Source organism: Plectropomus leopardus, chromosome 21, assembly GCF_026936395.1.
Source record: "Plectropomus leopardus strain MGB_pleo_1.0 chromosome 21, ASM2693639v1, whole genome shotgun sequence".
NCBI classification, from domain to species: Eukaryota; Metazoa; Chordata; class Actinopteri; order Perciformes; family Serranidae; genus Plectropomus; species Plectropomus leopardus.
The window spans coordinates 24,034,496-24,053,478 of NC_142196.1; the positions used below are offsets into that span (position 1 = coordinate 24,034,496).

The 18,983-nt window shown below is 38.3% G+C and overlaps 1 protein-coding gene across 4 annotated transcripts in view; it reads right to left on the reverse strand.

Moving 5' to 3' along the window:
* LOC121960541 (cadherin-18) overlaps positions 1-18,983 on the reverse strand; it is a 194,066-nt gene that overhangs the window by 38,373 nt on the left and 136,710 nt on the right. For all 4 annotated transcript variants that reach the window (XM_088071973.1, XM_088071972.1, XM_088071974.1 and 1 more), the window contains exons 4-5: positions 13,929-14,048; positions 253-420 (exon numbers count right to left, since the gene is read on the reverse strand). In XM_088071973.1, the coding sequence (XP_087928099.1) occupies positions 253-420; positions 13,929-14,048 (288 nt within the window). The remainder of the gene's footprint in view (positions 1-252; positions 421-13,928; positions 14,049-18,983) is intronic.

An 18,983-nucleotide genomic window follows, 5' to 3' on the forward strand; every position in this document is an offset into this window, starting at 1 on the left:
ATTTGTACTGGTTTATATCACAGGGTCCATTTATTTTGGAGATGAGGAGACCTCTGTGGATAATTTGGCTCCCTGTAAAAATATGAACAATAAACACTAAAGAAATTTTAACACGGAGATCTTTCAGCTGGTTGCAATCTACAAACTTTACCAATAGATACCACTAAATCCCCTTAAATCTTACACACTGGACCTTTAAGCATGTACTTTTGTTAGCTGGACTCTTGTTTTCAAGTAGCAATGTCTACGCACTTTGGGGAAACATGGGCGGGTTGTCGTTGACGTCTGTCAGAGTGATGTTGATGGTGGTGGAGCCAGAGAGGCCTCCGACCTGGCCTGCCATGTCTTTGGCTTGGATAACAACGGTGTAGTGTTCTCTGGCTTCCCGGTCCATGTCAGATAAGGCAGTCCTGATGATTCCTGCATGGATGAAGGAAAAAACAACAGTATTTTAGCTAAATGGGTATTAATGAGGTCTCCAATGGCATGCACCAGATATTTTGTATAAAAAATAATAAGTTGCAGTTAACAGCAACTGATAAAATAAAATATCTAGTAGGTCTTTTGGGAGTAAATACAATAAGAAACTGGCAAAGCAAAACAAACCAAAACATTGTCTCTGTACTCAAGATGATGCTGTGACAGTCCTTTTTTTTTTTTTTTCTGACCAAAACCTCTTTCAGTTATGGACTCTTCACACCGCACAGCATTACACTTTCCTTTAGACTAACACCATAAAAAATGTGCTTCTTTCATCTTTGATTCTCTTGGTCTCTCATTGTCAAGGTTAGCCTTTCCTCACTTTTCATTATATCTGAAATGACTATGCAACCTTGGATCGGGGCAGGATGCAACTTTCTCAGACACCCCCTCAATCACATTTATCACTACAATAACACAGGAAACACAACCATGAACTTTCACTATGCTAACTCTGTGATATATGACTGCACCTCTGTCCACTACAGAGGAACTGTGCGCAGGTAAATTGCAACACAGTAACTAGCCAAAACTCTGGGAATGTTCTTTTCATGTAGGTGATTTATTGAATGTAATAGCTGCATGTCCTGCACATATATTTTGCTGTCTCTGTGTGTGTGTGTGTGTGTCTTTGTGTTGAGTCTTAATATGCCTCTTTTTCTATATTAGTTTTTGTTGTGTATGTCTATATCTGCGCTGGAGGGTTAAATCGCCATCTAAGCTCCTGGAACCACATCACCACATGGAGCCTGATTTAATATGTTCTACCTGCTACATCAGTGTTCATTGTAAATCTTGCTTTTCCCCATGAGACGAGACCCTCTGGCAACCATTGAACTTGTGTTCTTGTGAACTTGTGAACCCTGCAATAACACACAACAGCTGTCCGGAGGCACTGAGACCCGGGAGCAAATGGGATGGTGTTGATCATGGAGGTAAATGGACTGCTGTTGCTTCGTGTTGAGAGGGGAAATCACCACAGCAGGCGATGTTTGATAAGATGGCTTTGGAGAATGAATCAAGGCATCACTAACATCCATGAAGCTAGGTGAAAATGTACTATTTTGAAGTGGTTTACCACAAATTTTGTTCTTGTTCCTTTTCTTATTTTCACACTACTCTTAGAAGCAAGATGAATGTGACTTAACTGGAATTGTCCTTGTTCATAACCTGGCTGCTGAACATATATTGAGTTTGAGTGAACAAGCAGAGGATCGTTCTCACTATTACCTTGTGCAAGTGTAATAAGGTCCTCCTCTCTGACTCTACCAATTATTTTCAAAGTCAAACTAACAGAAAAAAATGCTTGAGTGCATCACATTATGCAGGTGCTGCCATAGCCATATCTTTCAGTTGTCAGAAGACTCAAAGTCTAACTAGCTAACAAGCTCCAAAAGCTGGGCAGTTAGTGCTTTATGGCTGAACACTGTTCTAGTTGACTCCAATCTAATAATGTCAATTTTAGCTGATTGGATCAAAAAACGAGAAAGCTTTCCAAACCCAATGCACATCACTTCCCTTCCACTAAATGGCAGCCAGACAAAGTTAGAGTTGTTTGTTAGACAAAGAAATTACTTACATATAGAAAAAGATACAACATCTAATTCACTCATGGTGATGGTCAAAGAACTAGTGGCAACAAAGCCAACTGATGCGTTGCCTCATATTGCCTGTGTCTTGGCCAAAAACTATACACTGTAAATACTGTAATTGATGGCCAACAAGCATATATGTTCTGCCCCTGTGTGAGAGAAAATAAATCCTAAACTGTTAAACTTACATTAACATCACAATCCAGTTTTAACAGAGCAAAGAATATTTACCGTACAGCAGTGAACAACAACACAAGGCGTTAGGAAGCATCCTTGTGAAAGAGTTCAATGGCTTAAGAACAATCTGACATTATATAACAAATTTGTTTTGATCACACTCCCTCCCGACTTTTGCCCTTCGTTTGCTTTCCTCACTTCTGTTTCTCTTCTTGTGCGCTGAGCTGAACTGCCAAGTGATTTTATTCGGCGACAGGCTCAGTCGTCTTGGCTGACGAAAGCCAAAATGCGGGGCACACTGCCCTAACGCTCACAGAAGGCCTAAAATTGAATGATGGCTGACCGCCTGGTTGATGTGTCATGTGCCTTAAAAATCAGTTAAGCAGATGGTAACAGGATTTGAAGCCCCTTTAGATAGTTAATTGAACACTGTTTATGTAAAAACTGCAATTGACAAAATATATTAAGAAAGTAGTGTATATCTCGACTCCTTAAAATGCTTCTGAAGTACATCGATGCCTAACCAAATAAAGGAACTTAAATACTACTAAAAATTTTTAGACTCTGGTACTTGGTTTCCAGTTTAAACCTAAGAGCTTGGATTCATTTTGGAGTGAATTAATGCAGTTTTATGATTCCCTAATTTCACAAAAGATTCAGCTATAGCCATGTTAAAGGCTACAATAGGTAATTTCCCTCCTTCTTACTTCAAGACTCTATAGACAGAAACTAATCCACTCGCCCAAGGCAGAATAATCATTAAAAGTGGGTCAAGGAGCACGGCAGCCAACAGTATTAAGATCCAGGGGATCTTAGGTTACACATCATCTGTCACACTGAACTCTGGCTGAGGTCCCAGAGACTACCTGGGCACCTTAACTCCTCAGCAGTAAATCAACAACAAGGGGAATTATATTATAAATAGAATAATAAACTAGAGTGTAAAAGTAATGTCTAACTATCATAGGAAATTGGAATAATAGAAGAGCAAAAAAGACAGGAAGTTGGTGCTTGGCTTAAAATTGCATTTGAGAGCTGACCTAATGTCAGATGATTTTGCAATTTCCACAATATAACCTTTACAAAAAAAATAAACTTGACAAGGTGATGAAGTTTCTGTGAATGAGCTGTGAATAGTCTCTACTGCTGTAACCACAGTGGTGTGAATAAACTCCAACCTACTGATTCTTCTTGTTCATATTTCTTTAGTGGCTGATGCTTCTAGACTTTTTCCATAAAAAAGACAGAAACAGTTGACTGGTTAAGAGTTTTTCAGTGTAAAATGTCACAGTGTACTTTGTGTCCTTAAATTCCCCTTTCAGGCTACACAAAAACACTACTTGTTGGATGTAGTGAGATAAAGCCAAAGTACATTTTTTGTGTAAGATACTTTCAAGCATATTGCAGAGATTCAGTCTGTTTTATGTACCAACTCTGATAGTGTCTACTGCTCATGTGGTGTCATTTCATGTGTATTAGTTCTGCTTGCAAAAGAACAACCGTTAAGTGGGGCAGCAAGCGAGACAGACACTAATGTGTTGCAGGGCTTTCTTCCAGGGGACATCAAAGCAAATAAATTTACTTTGGCTGCCAGGTAGATTCTTCTCTGAGAGCAAAATAAAAATATTTTACAACTTCTGCATTCCCTTTTTATTTATTCATTTAATTGTTCAATATTATCATTAGCTCTTGATTTAAAAGTGATAATAGTGGTTATGTATTGTAACTCCAGTTCTAGTTGGATGATTAGCGTAATTAAATGGGAGTTGACTGACCTGGGAGATAGTGGTGAATTATAGTTTGCTGAGTATTTGAAAGAAAGAATGCACTAGACAGTGACAGACTGTGTTGTGTTTGTACTCTGACTGAGTCGATGGGACAGATTAACATGGTGCCTTCATTGGAAATACCAGAACTACAAGATGAATCCACATAAAACCCAGTGTTCATATTGGGACAATTGGGATTCTCTGTGATCTCAAATTTTCTAAAATGTCCATATGTGTCTATTATATGAATATTCTGGATTATCTTTGGTATTGCTATAGGTAAAATAAAAACAATAACTAGAACTGCATGCACAAGAATGAGATAGACCCAAGGTGACAGTAACACTGACCTCTGACTACCAATTCTAATCAGTTCATCCTTGATTCAAAGTGAGTGTTTGAGCCAACAAATTTGAAGAAATTCTCCCAATGTGTTCTTGTAATATCCCATAACAAGAATGAATCGGATGCACGGCCAAAGTAAACTTGACCTTTGACCATCAAAATCTAATCTTATTATTGAGTACAAGAAAACATTTATGCCAAATTTGAAGAAAATACATTGAGGTATGCTAGAGATATTATCTTTACTAGCATGGGACAAACCAACAACCTAAAAGCAAAATGCCTCACAGGTATTACCGGTGCAGAGGCATAGAAACTATTTCTTGATCATATACCAAATATAAGAGTTTTAAATAAAAAAAATACGAACAACTTTCATCATCAATTGCTGACACTTACAAATTATTGTTATTATTATTTTTTTTTATACAGATAAAAATATTTTTATTGTACCTTATAAAACTGCAAGGGTGAATGTTTCATTGGTAGCGACACATATTGAATGTGGTTTCGGGGGGATGACCGCCATGAAATTTTATGTACCATTTTATGGTGAAAATGTATTTATTTATGTAATGGAATACACATAATTCAGGCGGCAGGTAACAATTCAAAAATCAAAATGTAAAGGAATATAATGCTGTGAGGCTCTCAGGCATTCAGTGCTGCTTTCAAATATTTATTGCCCTGTAGATCATCTTTTCTCATTTAATGTTATTTAATGTTTGCGTATAATGTTATGATTCTGGGTTTTCCATTTATAGTCTGTTATCTTGTGGACTTTGTGTTTTTAGGTTTGATGTTTTTTTTTTCCTTGTTTCATTTTTCCTTTCATGTTCAGTGTGTGTGTGTGTGTGTGTGTGTGGGTGTCTTTCCACCTTAATTTTGTTGTGCCTTGCCCTGATTAGATTCACCTGTCCCTCACTAGTCCTGCAGTCTGCTCACCTGCTCTCACTCAACCCAATTAGTGTTTCCCTACTTATACCTGCCCAGTTCCTTTGTTCATCTTTTTTTTTTTTCTGGCACTGAGTTCAGTTACTGCTTTCCTGTTTCCTACCTACTCCCACCTGCCTTTTTGGACTATAGTTTTAAATATATATATATATATATATATATATATATATATATATATATATATATATATATATATATTTAAATTCATCCAGCTCCCTCTTTTGTTGTTGCATTTGGGTTCAAGCTTGCTTCCTCCTCTCCAAGACTATGCCATATTCCTGCTGACTCAATGCGCATCTAGGCATGATTCCCTACTCTTTTGTTTGAGAAAGCAACCTATGTAGATGCACATGTGACACTATTCACCTCAATGACATTAAAACATCTAAACCCATTTACAAACCCTGGGCTTTGATAGGTCTTATGTGTTTAACCAAGATTTCTGCATACGTTCAAAACTTTCTGCACATTATAAACATACCCTTAATATCTGTGTTCTCTAATATTTTGAAAATGAAGTTTCAAATGCAAGAACTAACTTCTAAAAAGATAGGAGTCCTGTTATTTCCTCGGTGCCCTATAGTCTGCTGTGCATTATGCTAGACTGTCTGACAGACACATGGGACTGCCGGGATGATACAAAGTTTAAGTAGCTGGCCCAAATGAACCGACAACACTTCTGATCAGGTATAAATCTCAGCCTTGTTTGGCTTATTGTCCACACAAATATTAATTTAACCATGTCCAGTAAAGTTAAGCTCACAGCCACTTCCCTCAGCTTTTTTAGTGTGAAGCACATGCAACAAAACACAGGACTACTGGTCAGAGCACACTGAACTGAAAGAGTCAGATGTAGCTACAGCCTTTCACACATGAGCATAACATGGCAAAACCAGTCCTATTAGCATTATTTGGTTGGAAAGGTGGGAATCATACTATAAAATGAGAAAACAATGGTAACATTATAATTTTTTGATCAAATGTTTGCAAGAGACTCTTCAGTGGATGCCCTTACTAAACTGACATACATTTAGAAAAAAACAAAACAAAACAAAGCAAAAGTTTGTCTTTTACGTTCCCATGGAGAAATTCCATTGCCATAACTCTATACATGTAATAAAATGTTTCCAAGATGCCGAACACAAGCATTTACTTTCTGCTGTTCTTTTCAAATGTCAGGTCTCAGCATGGATCTGCTACTTTTCATGGTTTCTAAACTAATCAAAGTGCTCGCAGTGACTTTCCTGTAATGATGCAGGCTAGGCAAACTCTATTTGAAGTCCTTTTGTTATTAACTGGAGTCTTAGCATTACTTAACCTGGGGTCCTTGAGACACACAGACCTTGGCAAGTGGCCATACTTTCCATTAAAACAACACCAAGACAGACGATCTGACCTTTCAAGTCTCTTATTACCCCTTTACTCATGAAGGTGCATCGCTCCTGAGCAATATTTCACAGCAGCCGGTTCAGGAGCACACACAGAAAGTATGGGGTTTTCTTTTTTGGCTTTGGGAATTCCATTGTTGTCTGCACCAGTCAGGATGATCTGCTGTCAATCATTTGCCATCAAACAAACAAACGAGAAGCCCTGCTGTTTCGGACCATTGAAAAACAACAGGAAGAGAGATTCGTGACCACATAGGAGAATGTGTGAGAACACGTTCACAGCTGACACAATGCAGCTACATAAAAAGAATCTCTGAACTGCGTTCATCCTTGAATGAAATTCTTTAACAATACAGAAAAGGCCACAAGGGTATTCTCTGGAAAGTGCAAGTATCCGAAAGGTATGTCAGTACTTTGACATGTGGATCACACCCCTGAACTCCCTTTCCCGACCATTTCTGAACTGTAATACCTCAGATAGTCTCCCCTAAATCTCTATGGAGCTCGTCAGTTAATTTAGAAAATAATTGAGAAAGAGCTGACTTCCTTGAACCTGGGCCCATTTGACACAGTGAGGTGGTTAGCCTTTTCCTCAACCTCCCCAGTCTATTAGAGTTGATACCATCACACTATCCACCTCTTTGTCTGGCTGGAAACTTCTAAAGGAGGACAATCTCCTGGGTGAACAAAAAGGATTATAGGAGATTACTAAAGCACTCTTCAATCTCCAGCCTCAGGAATCTTGGTTTTTGGGCTCATCCAATACGATGTTATCCCTGTGTGTCTGCTCCTTTACAGCATTTCTGTTAAAAAAAAAAGGTAGATAACAACAATAAAAGATGCTATAAAAATCATACAAAATCAATAGTGCGCCTCTTCTTTTGACTCCCTCTGTTTATCTATTTGATCATATATCTGATTGAAAATAATTGGTTGGATGACACGACGTCTGATTGCTGAAGTGACAGCTTTTTCCTTGATTTAACCAGAGGTAAGGCTTAATCCATGAACCGCAAAAAACGTCTTGATCTGTGTCAGCTCCTTCAATAAACTTGAACACTCCCAAGTCCCAGATCAGCAGAGAAATTAGCCTATTTAAAATTCCAAAAGGGACTTCGGGGTTCTGCAGTGTGGTGTGCCTTTGCATGCCTGTGTGAGCGAGTACAGATGTGAGGTGGGGTTGGGAGGGGGGCATTTGACTATGAGACTCAAGAGGGACAACCTTGACGTCTCTGCGGGTAAGTGACAGATGCACAGTAGTGATGGGGAAGACAGGAGTTACGACCCGACTATAAAAAGGATAAATGCAGCATCTTCGATGTGCTTTTGCTGAGATACGGAAAGCTCTTATTAAAACTGCTGCCTTGCAGTTTTGAGATTTGTAAACCATGTAATCAAGTAAATACATTGCAGAGAATGCCCATAACACAGTTAGCACGTCACTTAGCAAATCTAACTAGTCTGGAGATGAGGCAAGCGAATGTCGCAAGAGCAGTCTGACAGAAAATGACAGCGCTCTCCCAGAGTGAACCTGTCAAATGTACATCCAGGCACCATTTGTAACTCTTATCCTGTGTGATTTACTTTCAGTGAGCAGATAGAGGTTCAGTCAGTCTGTCTAATGCGCTGTTGTCCTTGTGCGTCCGCTCTTGTTGTTCACTGAAATCCCCCGACCGGTCACAACATAAGCAGCAGGTAGGGGGTCCAGGGTCCTTCTCAGAGGACACCTTGCCAGGATTAGTAGCTTGTGTGGGAACTCTTGACAGTAGCACACCTCTGGCACCATCCAGTTTCTTTGTGAAATGCAACACATACCGAAAATGTATACAAGCTAAACTGTCAGAATAAATGCTGGCATTGTGAATTGTTGCAAACCAAGAATGCTGCATTTGCATTAACTTGTGGTTAAGTCAATTGATTACTTTGGGTTCGGACAACTTGGTTGCCACAAACACAGCTAAACCTCTCGATAAAAATACCCACTTTTGTCACTATGAATATGGATGGAAATGTACCAACTTTTTGTTAATACCCAATTTTTTTGTTATCCTGCTGCTGTCTACTGCTTGGCAGCCATCTACATATGGTATCATGCAGTCCACCAACTTCTCCATCTCCAAGCATACAGACATACAAACATACAGAATGAGCAGAAGCATAAAATACCAACATTTTATCCGGTTGACTGGGCACGAAAAGAATAGTTTGACATTTTGTGGAATCTAAGTATTCATTTTTGTGCAAAGTTAGCTGAAAGACTGAGTGAGGGAAATGGTACTGAAATAGGAGTCTGGGTGTCTTTTGCTCCAGCCTCACACTGCACCTGGTGATTTTACTGATTAAGCTCTCCACTCTTTTCAATGTTTGATAATCAGTGGCCTTCGATGCCATAGCATGCGACTGGAAGAGAAACCTGTAGTCGCTGTGCTTCACCACCCAACAAGTGAATAATCACACACTTCTAAATTACATTCCACTGTGATTTATTAAATGCTATGGGCACCATCTAATTTTGAATTAGCACAAATCTGCCAGAGGCTTTGAACAATGAGCTAGTATTTTGTGTGACATTTGAGCATAATACAAAATCTGTATTTAAGTTTGTGTTTTTTTATGTGACATACATATGTTTTATTTATGACAATTGATTTGATAGAAACAATTTAACCATTCATTCATTAATACTAATTTAACACTGGTCAAAGCTTCTTATTGGAATCTAGTAAATAGTCACAAAATAATGAGCTGTGTAATACACAGCTACTTCATTTAAATGCAACACTATCTGCCTGAGCAAGCGCCTGGCATTTGCTCTTTACTCACTGTTTTTGTGAAGAAATGACCTTTTCATCAATGGAATCAAAAAGATAGCTGGCCATATTCCCCTTCTATCACATGGAGTGCTCATGTTAAAAATGTAAACCTCTTGGTGGAATTACACCTCAAATTGCGACAATATCATAATTGCAAATGCGCCCTCAGTTTACCATGCCGAACCGTCAGTTGAAATCTGACTTAGAAATAAAATTCTAATAATAATACATATTATCCAAAAATATAAAAAATGATGATTTGATAAACAGTAACCACATAACATATATGCATTAGTAGCATCCCAGTTATTATAGCCTTACATTGTGGCAGGTGTCATGCTGGGAACTGGAGCCAACCTGACTTAAAGCAAACTTTGTATTTAGTTAAATTTTTTTCCAGTTTAGTGGGGACGCATAATCGGAGGGGAGAAAAGAAAAAGACAAAACTTCCTAATGATTCCACAAAGCATATTGTTGTTTTGTTCCCTTATTTTTGTTGCTAAATGACAATAAAAGGCCAATTTTCCTTGCAAAATAGAGTGACTAAAAAGTTCAGGTTGTATCAGTTTTGTGGAGCTAATGTTTTAATATAATCCTGACCTTGCCTTGGCCAAGAAAAACAAAGGCTGATTTTTTAGATGACCTGACATGATAGTTTGTTATGGCTTTTCATACAAACTTCATACGGTGTTGACACTGTGTGTTATCACTTATGGTGCTTATGCATACATAGGTGATGCTAGAAATGTCTGTCAACACTAGGAAAATTGCAAACAAATCTCACATAAAAGAGAGGATGCTTGTATAATGTGCTGTAATGACAAGGTAGTGCTCTTAGTGAGTGAAACTGTGATCAGAAATAGAAGCCTTTTTGTGAGAGAAAGGGCACTGGATATATGCTGAAGTGTTTACTAACTGTAACTGGACATATGATGCTTTTGATGATCCATTGAAAATAAAGCAAACTGTTGCTGAAAAGGAACAACATGCTGGATTCACTTTCAATTCTTTCCAACATCTTGTTCATATGGGACCCCACTCTGGATCTGTAACACCTACACTATTATTTCATTGCTGTAGCAATGTAGTTACCAGTGCACCCCCACTAACTTTCGATGCACCCAAAGTAATTTTGTTCTGGAACAGACTCTGTCTAAAGCCATACAAAGTATTCTGAAATGTCAAATTATTGTAACGACGCTCAAAGCTGATACATTTGTTTTCTTCTGCCCACATTTTCCCCCTCAGGCCCTCCATCATTATCAGTTGTATCAGCTATATTTCTGTATTTACAAAGTCTGTGTCATGCTCATTTATTTCTGCAGCCAAGGAAATCTAATCCTAAATTCCTATCTCTCCTTGTTTGCATGCTGCATGACACCACCATAGATGCATCAATTACAATTTTACATACATGATTGAATCTTATTTCCAGCGGAGACAAGCAGCTGCCTTAATGTTCTTCTCCGAGTTAATTAGTCAGTTGAGAAGTATGAGCTCAGTGTTGTTTCGTATTTAGCTATTAGCAAGTCTGTCTTAGTTATGTGACTTTGAAATGTAAAATGTCCAATGAAATTTGCCTCTGGTTCAGTAAAAAATAGAATTTCGCCTCTGGGATTAATCAAGCAAAAAAAAAAAAAAAATGTAGTGTGGTTATGGTGGTTCTGTTGTCTGGTGTGACAAGTAAACCTGCAAATAATAATGCAGTTATCACAATGTGCAACCACATACTTCGCATAATAATTTTATTTTGGAGATCTTGTCTTGGTTATCATATTCGAAGTCTCCGCAATCTAGAACACCTAAATTAATTTTAGACTCACTGATAAAGATCTACAGGATCAGTAGGATAAGGTGTATGTATCATGAGCTCTTAAAGGTTGATTTTGCTTTTGAAAGATAACTTTTTAATGTGCTTATATCATGTCAGTTTACTCTTTAAGTCAATTGCATGCATTATCTTTTCAGAATTAACAGATGCAACCCTAAATTTGCGATAGAGTGGCTATGCAGCATTTCAAGTATGAAGTTATCACATATTGAGGCAATACCCACAGATGTTTGATCACGGATTTTAATACATATTTAATTCTATAGCTTTCACAAATGCATAATGATATGTTTGGTTTCAGGAGCTGAAACACGTTTATTACCAACATAAACATGTTCTATATGCATCACATTAAAGCACATCTTTTCAACTATACCTATGTACATCGTGTATATATTTTATACATCACACTGTGATCATATGCACATTCAAGGGGACTATTTGGCACATTTCTGCACAGACGATCACTTCTGAAAACTGGCCGGCTCTTTCATTTTAATTCTAATATGTTGTATTGATGTATCCTCTTACAAATGTTCATATATATGTGATATTCTGTCACATTTATGTTCATGTCTTTGTGTCTAATTCCTATTTTATTTTGAAATGTTGTTCTCCCTGTGTTTAGTGTTACTTTTACTTCATGAATTTTACACCAAAGCAAATTCCTTGTATGTAAAAACCCACCGAGCAATAACCCAGATTCTGATAAGCCCTTTCTCCTTTTCTAAGGTTGAAAAGGTGAGATATACTTTAACTGTGGTCAATTTACCATTTAACACAATTTCCAAACAGTCAGACAGACCTGTTATTTCAGTTGCTGCTGGGTTTGAAATGATGCTATCAAACCACTAAGCCAGGTAGAAACAGGTAAAACTGTTCACTTTGTTGCTTGCTGAGGATTTGGGTCAAGTCTGAGACTCCTTTGGGGATTCCTTTGGCACCATATGTGCAGGCCAAATGCTATCATTACCCTCTGTCCTTAAGCGATCTTTCCGTCTACCTCATGGGTCTTGTAAAATCCGTCACTGTTGTATCAGGCCACCGGACCAAGGTCAAATGGGAAGAGGTGGATTTCTCCATGCGTGTGTGTGTTTGCATGTGTGTGTCTAATCCTGCTGTGTCTCAACTGTTTAAGCGCGGTGGGAGCCAGGTACATGTGGATATAAGGAGGTGTAAGCAAGCTAATGCACTGTGAGACAGATACAGGAGCAGCTTCAGCTCTCCAGTGTGGTTCTCAGATGTGGCAGCACGCCAACACTACTGCTTTAAGAATAGGGCTTAGCATATTAAAGATCACATGCAAGTGCAGCCTCCTCCATGTGCACATTTTCCACTGACCGCTGGAGTTCCTTGTCCTAATTTGAGGGAGGAGGCTAGTTCGCCAGTGGCGAAAACAACAGCTGATTTGTATAAATTAGTACATGTGGGTGGAACAGTGCTGCGTAGAGAGTGCAGCTGGCTAGGCCTTCGATCACCTCCCTACTACTCTGCACGCCCCAGTCTGAATTACAATGCAAACAAGATGCCGAGTCAGCTCAAGCACAACAAGCCATCTGATGTGTCCAAAAGCACACTGCATATAGAAAATTGAAAGAAAATGACTGTGGGATTATCCTTTTACATTCAACACATGATTTTAAATAGATTTCAACTAAAACAGTATAGTTGATGGAGCAAAATATGTGGCGTTGCATGAGAAAGCCCGCTTTTCATTCAAAAATTGGCATTGCTTCTACCTCACCACACCGCTGTGAAATTGCTCCATCAATCCCCACCGCCTTTTCCCTCGAGGTAAAATCAAAATATTCAGCAATTCATTTGTGTTGCTCATTCAGCAAAGAATTCATGTTTTACATGGGTGGTATAGTCTCAAAGGGGCCAATAGTTGTTCTAGACAGCAATGAATCAATTCATACAAGTGAAATGTTGTTCATGTTAACTGACAGCAGCAGCGGCAGCAGAGCATGCAAGACTTCAGACGCGCACATGTTCGTACGCTTTTGTGAGACAAAGAGAGATCCGGAATAAACAGACGTGCCCACACACACAACAACACATTTTTCACATCGTATAAAAGTTATATGTCTTGCACTTTAGAAGGTTTATAAACATTTAATAGATTCCAGCAGGGGCCTCTCAGACAAAAGATGGAATTTGAAAACACTGAGCACGCTGCCTGTTGTGGCCTTTTTTTTCCTCCTTTCAAAAGGCAGGAAACAATGGCTTTTTGAAGGCATCTCTACAAATGTCTTCTTTGACCCCTGAGGAGTTAGTTATGGCCAACAAAGAGCGGATTGCGTGCTCAATGATATAGCAGTCGTATGAGTAGTCCATAACTCTACTGTGGCTGCTTTAGCTTTTATGATGTCAGACGTGCTGCAATAACAGAACAGGATGTTCTCTGAAAGAAGCGTATGGTGCACAAATTTTACAGCACGATATACACATCACTTTAGGAGATCAACAATAGACATTATAACAAAGTTATTACTCCCATTAATAGTTACCATGCTTTCAAGAGCACGGGTGCTTACTTTGTTGAAGCATTTTTTGCCAAGCATGCAGTAATACCACACCTGTTTTGGGGTCGACGGAGAAATATGGCTGTCCTTGTAGAATACTGTAGACTATTCTGGCACTGTTTCCGTAGGTGGGATCGTCAGCATCAGACGCCGTGACTTGCAACACTGAAGTGCCTAAAAAAGAACATAGCAAGATTATGTTCTGGTATCTCATGTCGTCCTTGCAGGTTTCCCTCTGTTAATAGCAGTGTGTTGATGTGATGTGTAACAGTAATATGTTGAAAATCACCAAGCAACCATGTCTAGTGTCTTAAGATCCGAGGAGAATTGCTGTGCACAAAATCTGAATATATGATAGCTAGGCTAGAAAGTGAGAAGTACTTAAAATGCTGGACACATTCTCACTTAAAAGGAGGTCTAGCCTTTAAAGAATCACCTCATTTAACCCAAAGAAACAGCTAGTAAACTCACAAACATGCCGATTTAGCATGCTTGGGCAAAGACTAGTGCAATGTTTTACATTATATGCCTTGCACGCTGCACAAAACATATCTCTAAACACCCTTAAAAAATGTCAAAATGAGCTACTTGCTGTTCAAAAGTATATGTTTGACCCTTTAATGGGATCCAGTAGCAACAATTCACTGATTTGTGTCACTGACAGCACAAGTTACATGTATTTCCATGATAAATATCTTTATTGATATTAATTATTAATTAATATTTTAACCACTGGGTTTGGGAATAGTGATTGAATGAGTGGATGAAGGGTAAATTAAATCCTACCAGTTCACATTATGTTTTTAAATATCTGACTTGATCTTTTGTGTTTTGTGATCATATTGTGTAGATGTTTCTAAAACAGGATAGGTCTATGACACTAAATTTGGAAATGGTTTTAAGAGACTCCATCTCTGTCACCACTAGACTAATGGCCAAGAGCTTATTTGAAATTGCCTGTGTTGGCATTAGAGCTAAAGGTGGGTGGGTGGTGGTGCTGGATAGGGTGTGGGTGAAGGGCCCAATTTGGGAAATTTTGTGCCCCTGTCCATTATTCCTGATGGCTGGCAGAAAATGGAAGCTATGAGGAAGCAGATATTGCAGTTAGCAAACAAGCTAATAGGCTACAACCAAATAAGTTGCCACAGAAATTAACAATGTTATGGACAGTAATCATAAAGAATACATTCACTTATTCACAGACAGTGGCTGCAGTGTGTGTGAGTAATGTCACATTAAAATGAAATTGTTGAGCCCTATACTAGTTTCCAAGCATTTTTCATTAAATAAGATGACACAAACAAAGTTAAATGATTTGAAAACTTAGTGGGATGGCTCATTATTTACGCTGTTATTTAAAAAATTGTTACAAAAGTCATTGTGGTTCAATTTAACACTTGAAGTGTTGCTCAAACAGCATTACAGGCTTCATTAACCCATTATAATTGCATGATGAGTGCATTGTAATTGCCCTACAAGCTTATATAATGCATGAGTATAAGAATCCATAGTATGATTGTGTGATTGTGTTTGGAGACGTGAGCTTTATTATACATCCCTTAGCCTGTAAATCTTCTGGACACTTGCTTTGCTGTTTTCCTCTGGGACTAAAACTGAATTAAACATGTCAAACTCCACGGTGTCTCACCAGATATGACTTATTTTTCTTGAAAACCTGAAAGAGCAGAGTGAAATGCCACCCATAATGAACCATGTACTCCACAGTATGCTTCAGCACTCCGAATGTCTGTCAACCTTGCAGTGAAAATTGCACTGGGAATTATTTGGACTTAATCAATTCTGGGATTGCTTTGGAAGCTGAGTCGGTTCCAAATCATCTGTCTAGGAAAACTTATTAGTGAGTACATAATTTAATTGATGAACCTTGAATTGTTCTGCGTTAATGGCTTAAGTAAAGAAAATGCTCATCTGTGACCTTGTATGATTAACATTTTTGTACAGCATGGTGAAGAATCTGACTGCAAGATGTTCTGTATAAATTTATCAATATATATTCTTAACGTTTTGATTTTTCAAACTGTAGAAAGAGACTCATACCGTTGCATATTCTGACTGATTATGCAGTCATTATGCACCCCTAAAAGACTACAAAATGTGCTTTCAATTGCTCAAAATGCACTCCAACTTAAGAGTTCAAGTACAATGTATTTGGAACTATTAGAGTGATGAGTGCAACCTTAAATGCTCTGATTCTACACAATAAAGAGTGAACTGTCAAGAGTCAGTGTGCATTTGTTTGTAAAAGATTGACTTTAAAAATCTGTTTTAGAAATGCAGTAAAACCCTTTTCGGAATCTGGTGTCAAAGGTCAGGTTTAAAAGCCATGGTACATTTTTTTTTCTCCATGTTCAAAGCTTTCTGGAGAGTACAAACTCTTAACAACCACTATGAGACAAAGGCTCACCAACTAACACAACTTTTGCTGTCTTACAAATCTCTATTAGTGCAGCAAGCAAAACATTTATCCAAAACTTAACTGATGTAGAAGTTCTTGGACTCACCCCACCTAAAGAGTTGATGTTGTTTTCCCTTTAAAACCAACCGTTTTTTAAGTTGGTAACCCTAAATAAAACAAACTCATTATTTTTGGTGGATAAACCCTTGTAATGAATTTGACATCAAGTCTTTCAGGATATATAACATTGTTAGAATGCCAAATTAGCAGAGAAGCACCACATATTTATAGTTATTGTGACATTTATTCGTGAGATAGGCTTGAGCCACTCGGACATGAGGAGAGGAGCTCACATACGTTGAAATGCATATCTGGCTGATCTGACTACCAAAACAAAACACAGAGAATCTCACATTACAACCCACATAACCAGCAGTAAAACAACAGGAGATGACGGTGCTAGAAAATTAATTTTAAATTCCTTTGAATTTCTTACAGGACACATTGTGATATCTAAATTAGTCCAACATATCGATAAGATCCTTTCCATTATGAACCTAGTCACATACTGTTTCTCATTTTTACATCCACTGTCATCACCTCCTTTAGGTTTCAATTCATCTATCTCTCCTGACCTCATTGGACTCATTGCCACAACCACCAGACATAATGTACTTTTAAAAGATCAAGGTTGGTCTCTGAAGGTGGATTACAACCACCAGGTTCTCTTCATCCTCCCTCAGCCTGAGTCAAGGTTATTGTGCCATTTGCTCCAACCCCACTTTCATGAAATGAAAAAAGAAATCTATTTCCACCACGTGTACTGTAACAAAGCAACAATTATTTAGCAAGAGACTTAATGGGTAGAAATAAGATGTCATCTTAATGTGATAAAAGATGTCAATACACAGCGAGTGTGGGTTAGAGGCCTGCCATCAGATATGGAAACTGATTTGAAACAAAAATTGATCGGTGTTTTATGATGGATGGCAACTTCTACTGGAAAAAAACACCTGAGAGAGGCAAAACAGGGAAAATAAATCAAAAGTATGAGTTTAGTCTTTTGTATGCAACCCTAGATCTCCTATATTTTGGGTTTGACACTTACCCATGTGTGCTATTCGGCTCAATTTACGTACCTTAGTTCCATTAACACTCATTTAATCATAGCTGCTCATCTGAACAAGCAACCACCTCCGCCTCTGGGTTTTGAAACCTATTAACCAGTGATATTCCCAGAATTAAAAGGGTTGACAGGAAAGCAGAGATACCATCTGTTGTATGTCCATTTACAGACATCTCAACCGAGAGATTTACTGTACTAGGAAATAGATACTCCTTTCATCTGCCACTCTAAAAAATATTGTATTGTACCATTGAATGGGAGGTATGAAACTAATGTCAGACCACCTGGCACATGCCCAGCTAATCAATTTAGACAGGAAAAAAGAACATCACTACCAATTAGCTGCCACACTCCCAGACAGCCCCTTCCTGCACTTGGGAGCACCAGTATTGACGAATGCTGGGGGATTAGTGCTGTGGAGTGTGAGGACAGTTGATTGTTACAGCCGATTTGACGCTGCAGACGCCGAACCGAAGAGGAATTACTTTAATGGACATGAGCAAAAGAGGGGGCGGAAAAAAAGGCTAATTATTTTCCCCTTCACAGTCCTTGATTTCCTCCCTCGGGTCATCAATGGTGATTGATTCTTTTTGTGCAACCGATGATGAAGTTTGCAGTGAACATTGAAACTTTGAAATGAGGAGTCTCGTTAGAACTAAACGAAAGATGCCAATACATAGATTAGGGCTGTAAATATTTTCATTTCCCTATGATACAGTCATTCTGAGATAAAAATGACAGCAACTGATGTTTCTAAAATCCAACATTTTATATAGGATTTAGCATGTTTAAACGAATCACAATGAGCACATTCATTTTTCTTTATATCTCATGCAGATCACCTTGAACTGACATTTGTATAATTATGACATAAATATAAAATATATATAGTATAGCTGTAGCGCCCAATAAAGGGGGCATTATATCACTGGGCATTATTATTGCATTTCAGGGGAATGGCTGTAACCACAGGTGCTTTCCTCATGTACAAAGAGAAAAGAATTACTCCCTGTTATGTTGTCAGACCCAAAATAAACACTGTAAGCAAACTACTTAATTTTTTATAAGTGCTCATTTATGCTTAATTTAAGATACCTATACAGATACAGATACCTACTGACGGAATTCATTTGTCACTTTTTGTGCACGTTTTCTGAAAACATCAGATACTGGCAAAATGTAGCAGTACCAGAAATCAGTAAAAGTGTGAAGGCAGTGATGTTTCCATAGTTTGAATTTTTGTACATAAAGCAAGTGTTAGCGACTGTGTATGCAGTTGTCCCTTTTCCCCCTGTGGAGCTGCCCAGGTGTGCTGCATCAACTAATGAGGTGCACTGCACCTGGCTAAGGAAGGAGGTGCTTAAAAAGCTTCTTTGCCAGCAGCAGAGGAGAGGGGCTTCTGGTGTTCGGACTGCTGGACTTGCTTGCTCAGTTGATGTTCTAAGTCACTTTTCAAAAGTTGAAATAAGTATAAAACATATGAATGTAACATATTTGTGGTTTATAAACCCATACAATAAATGATGCATCCTTGTTCTCAAAGTATGGCATTCCAATAATGTCATAT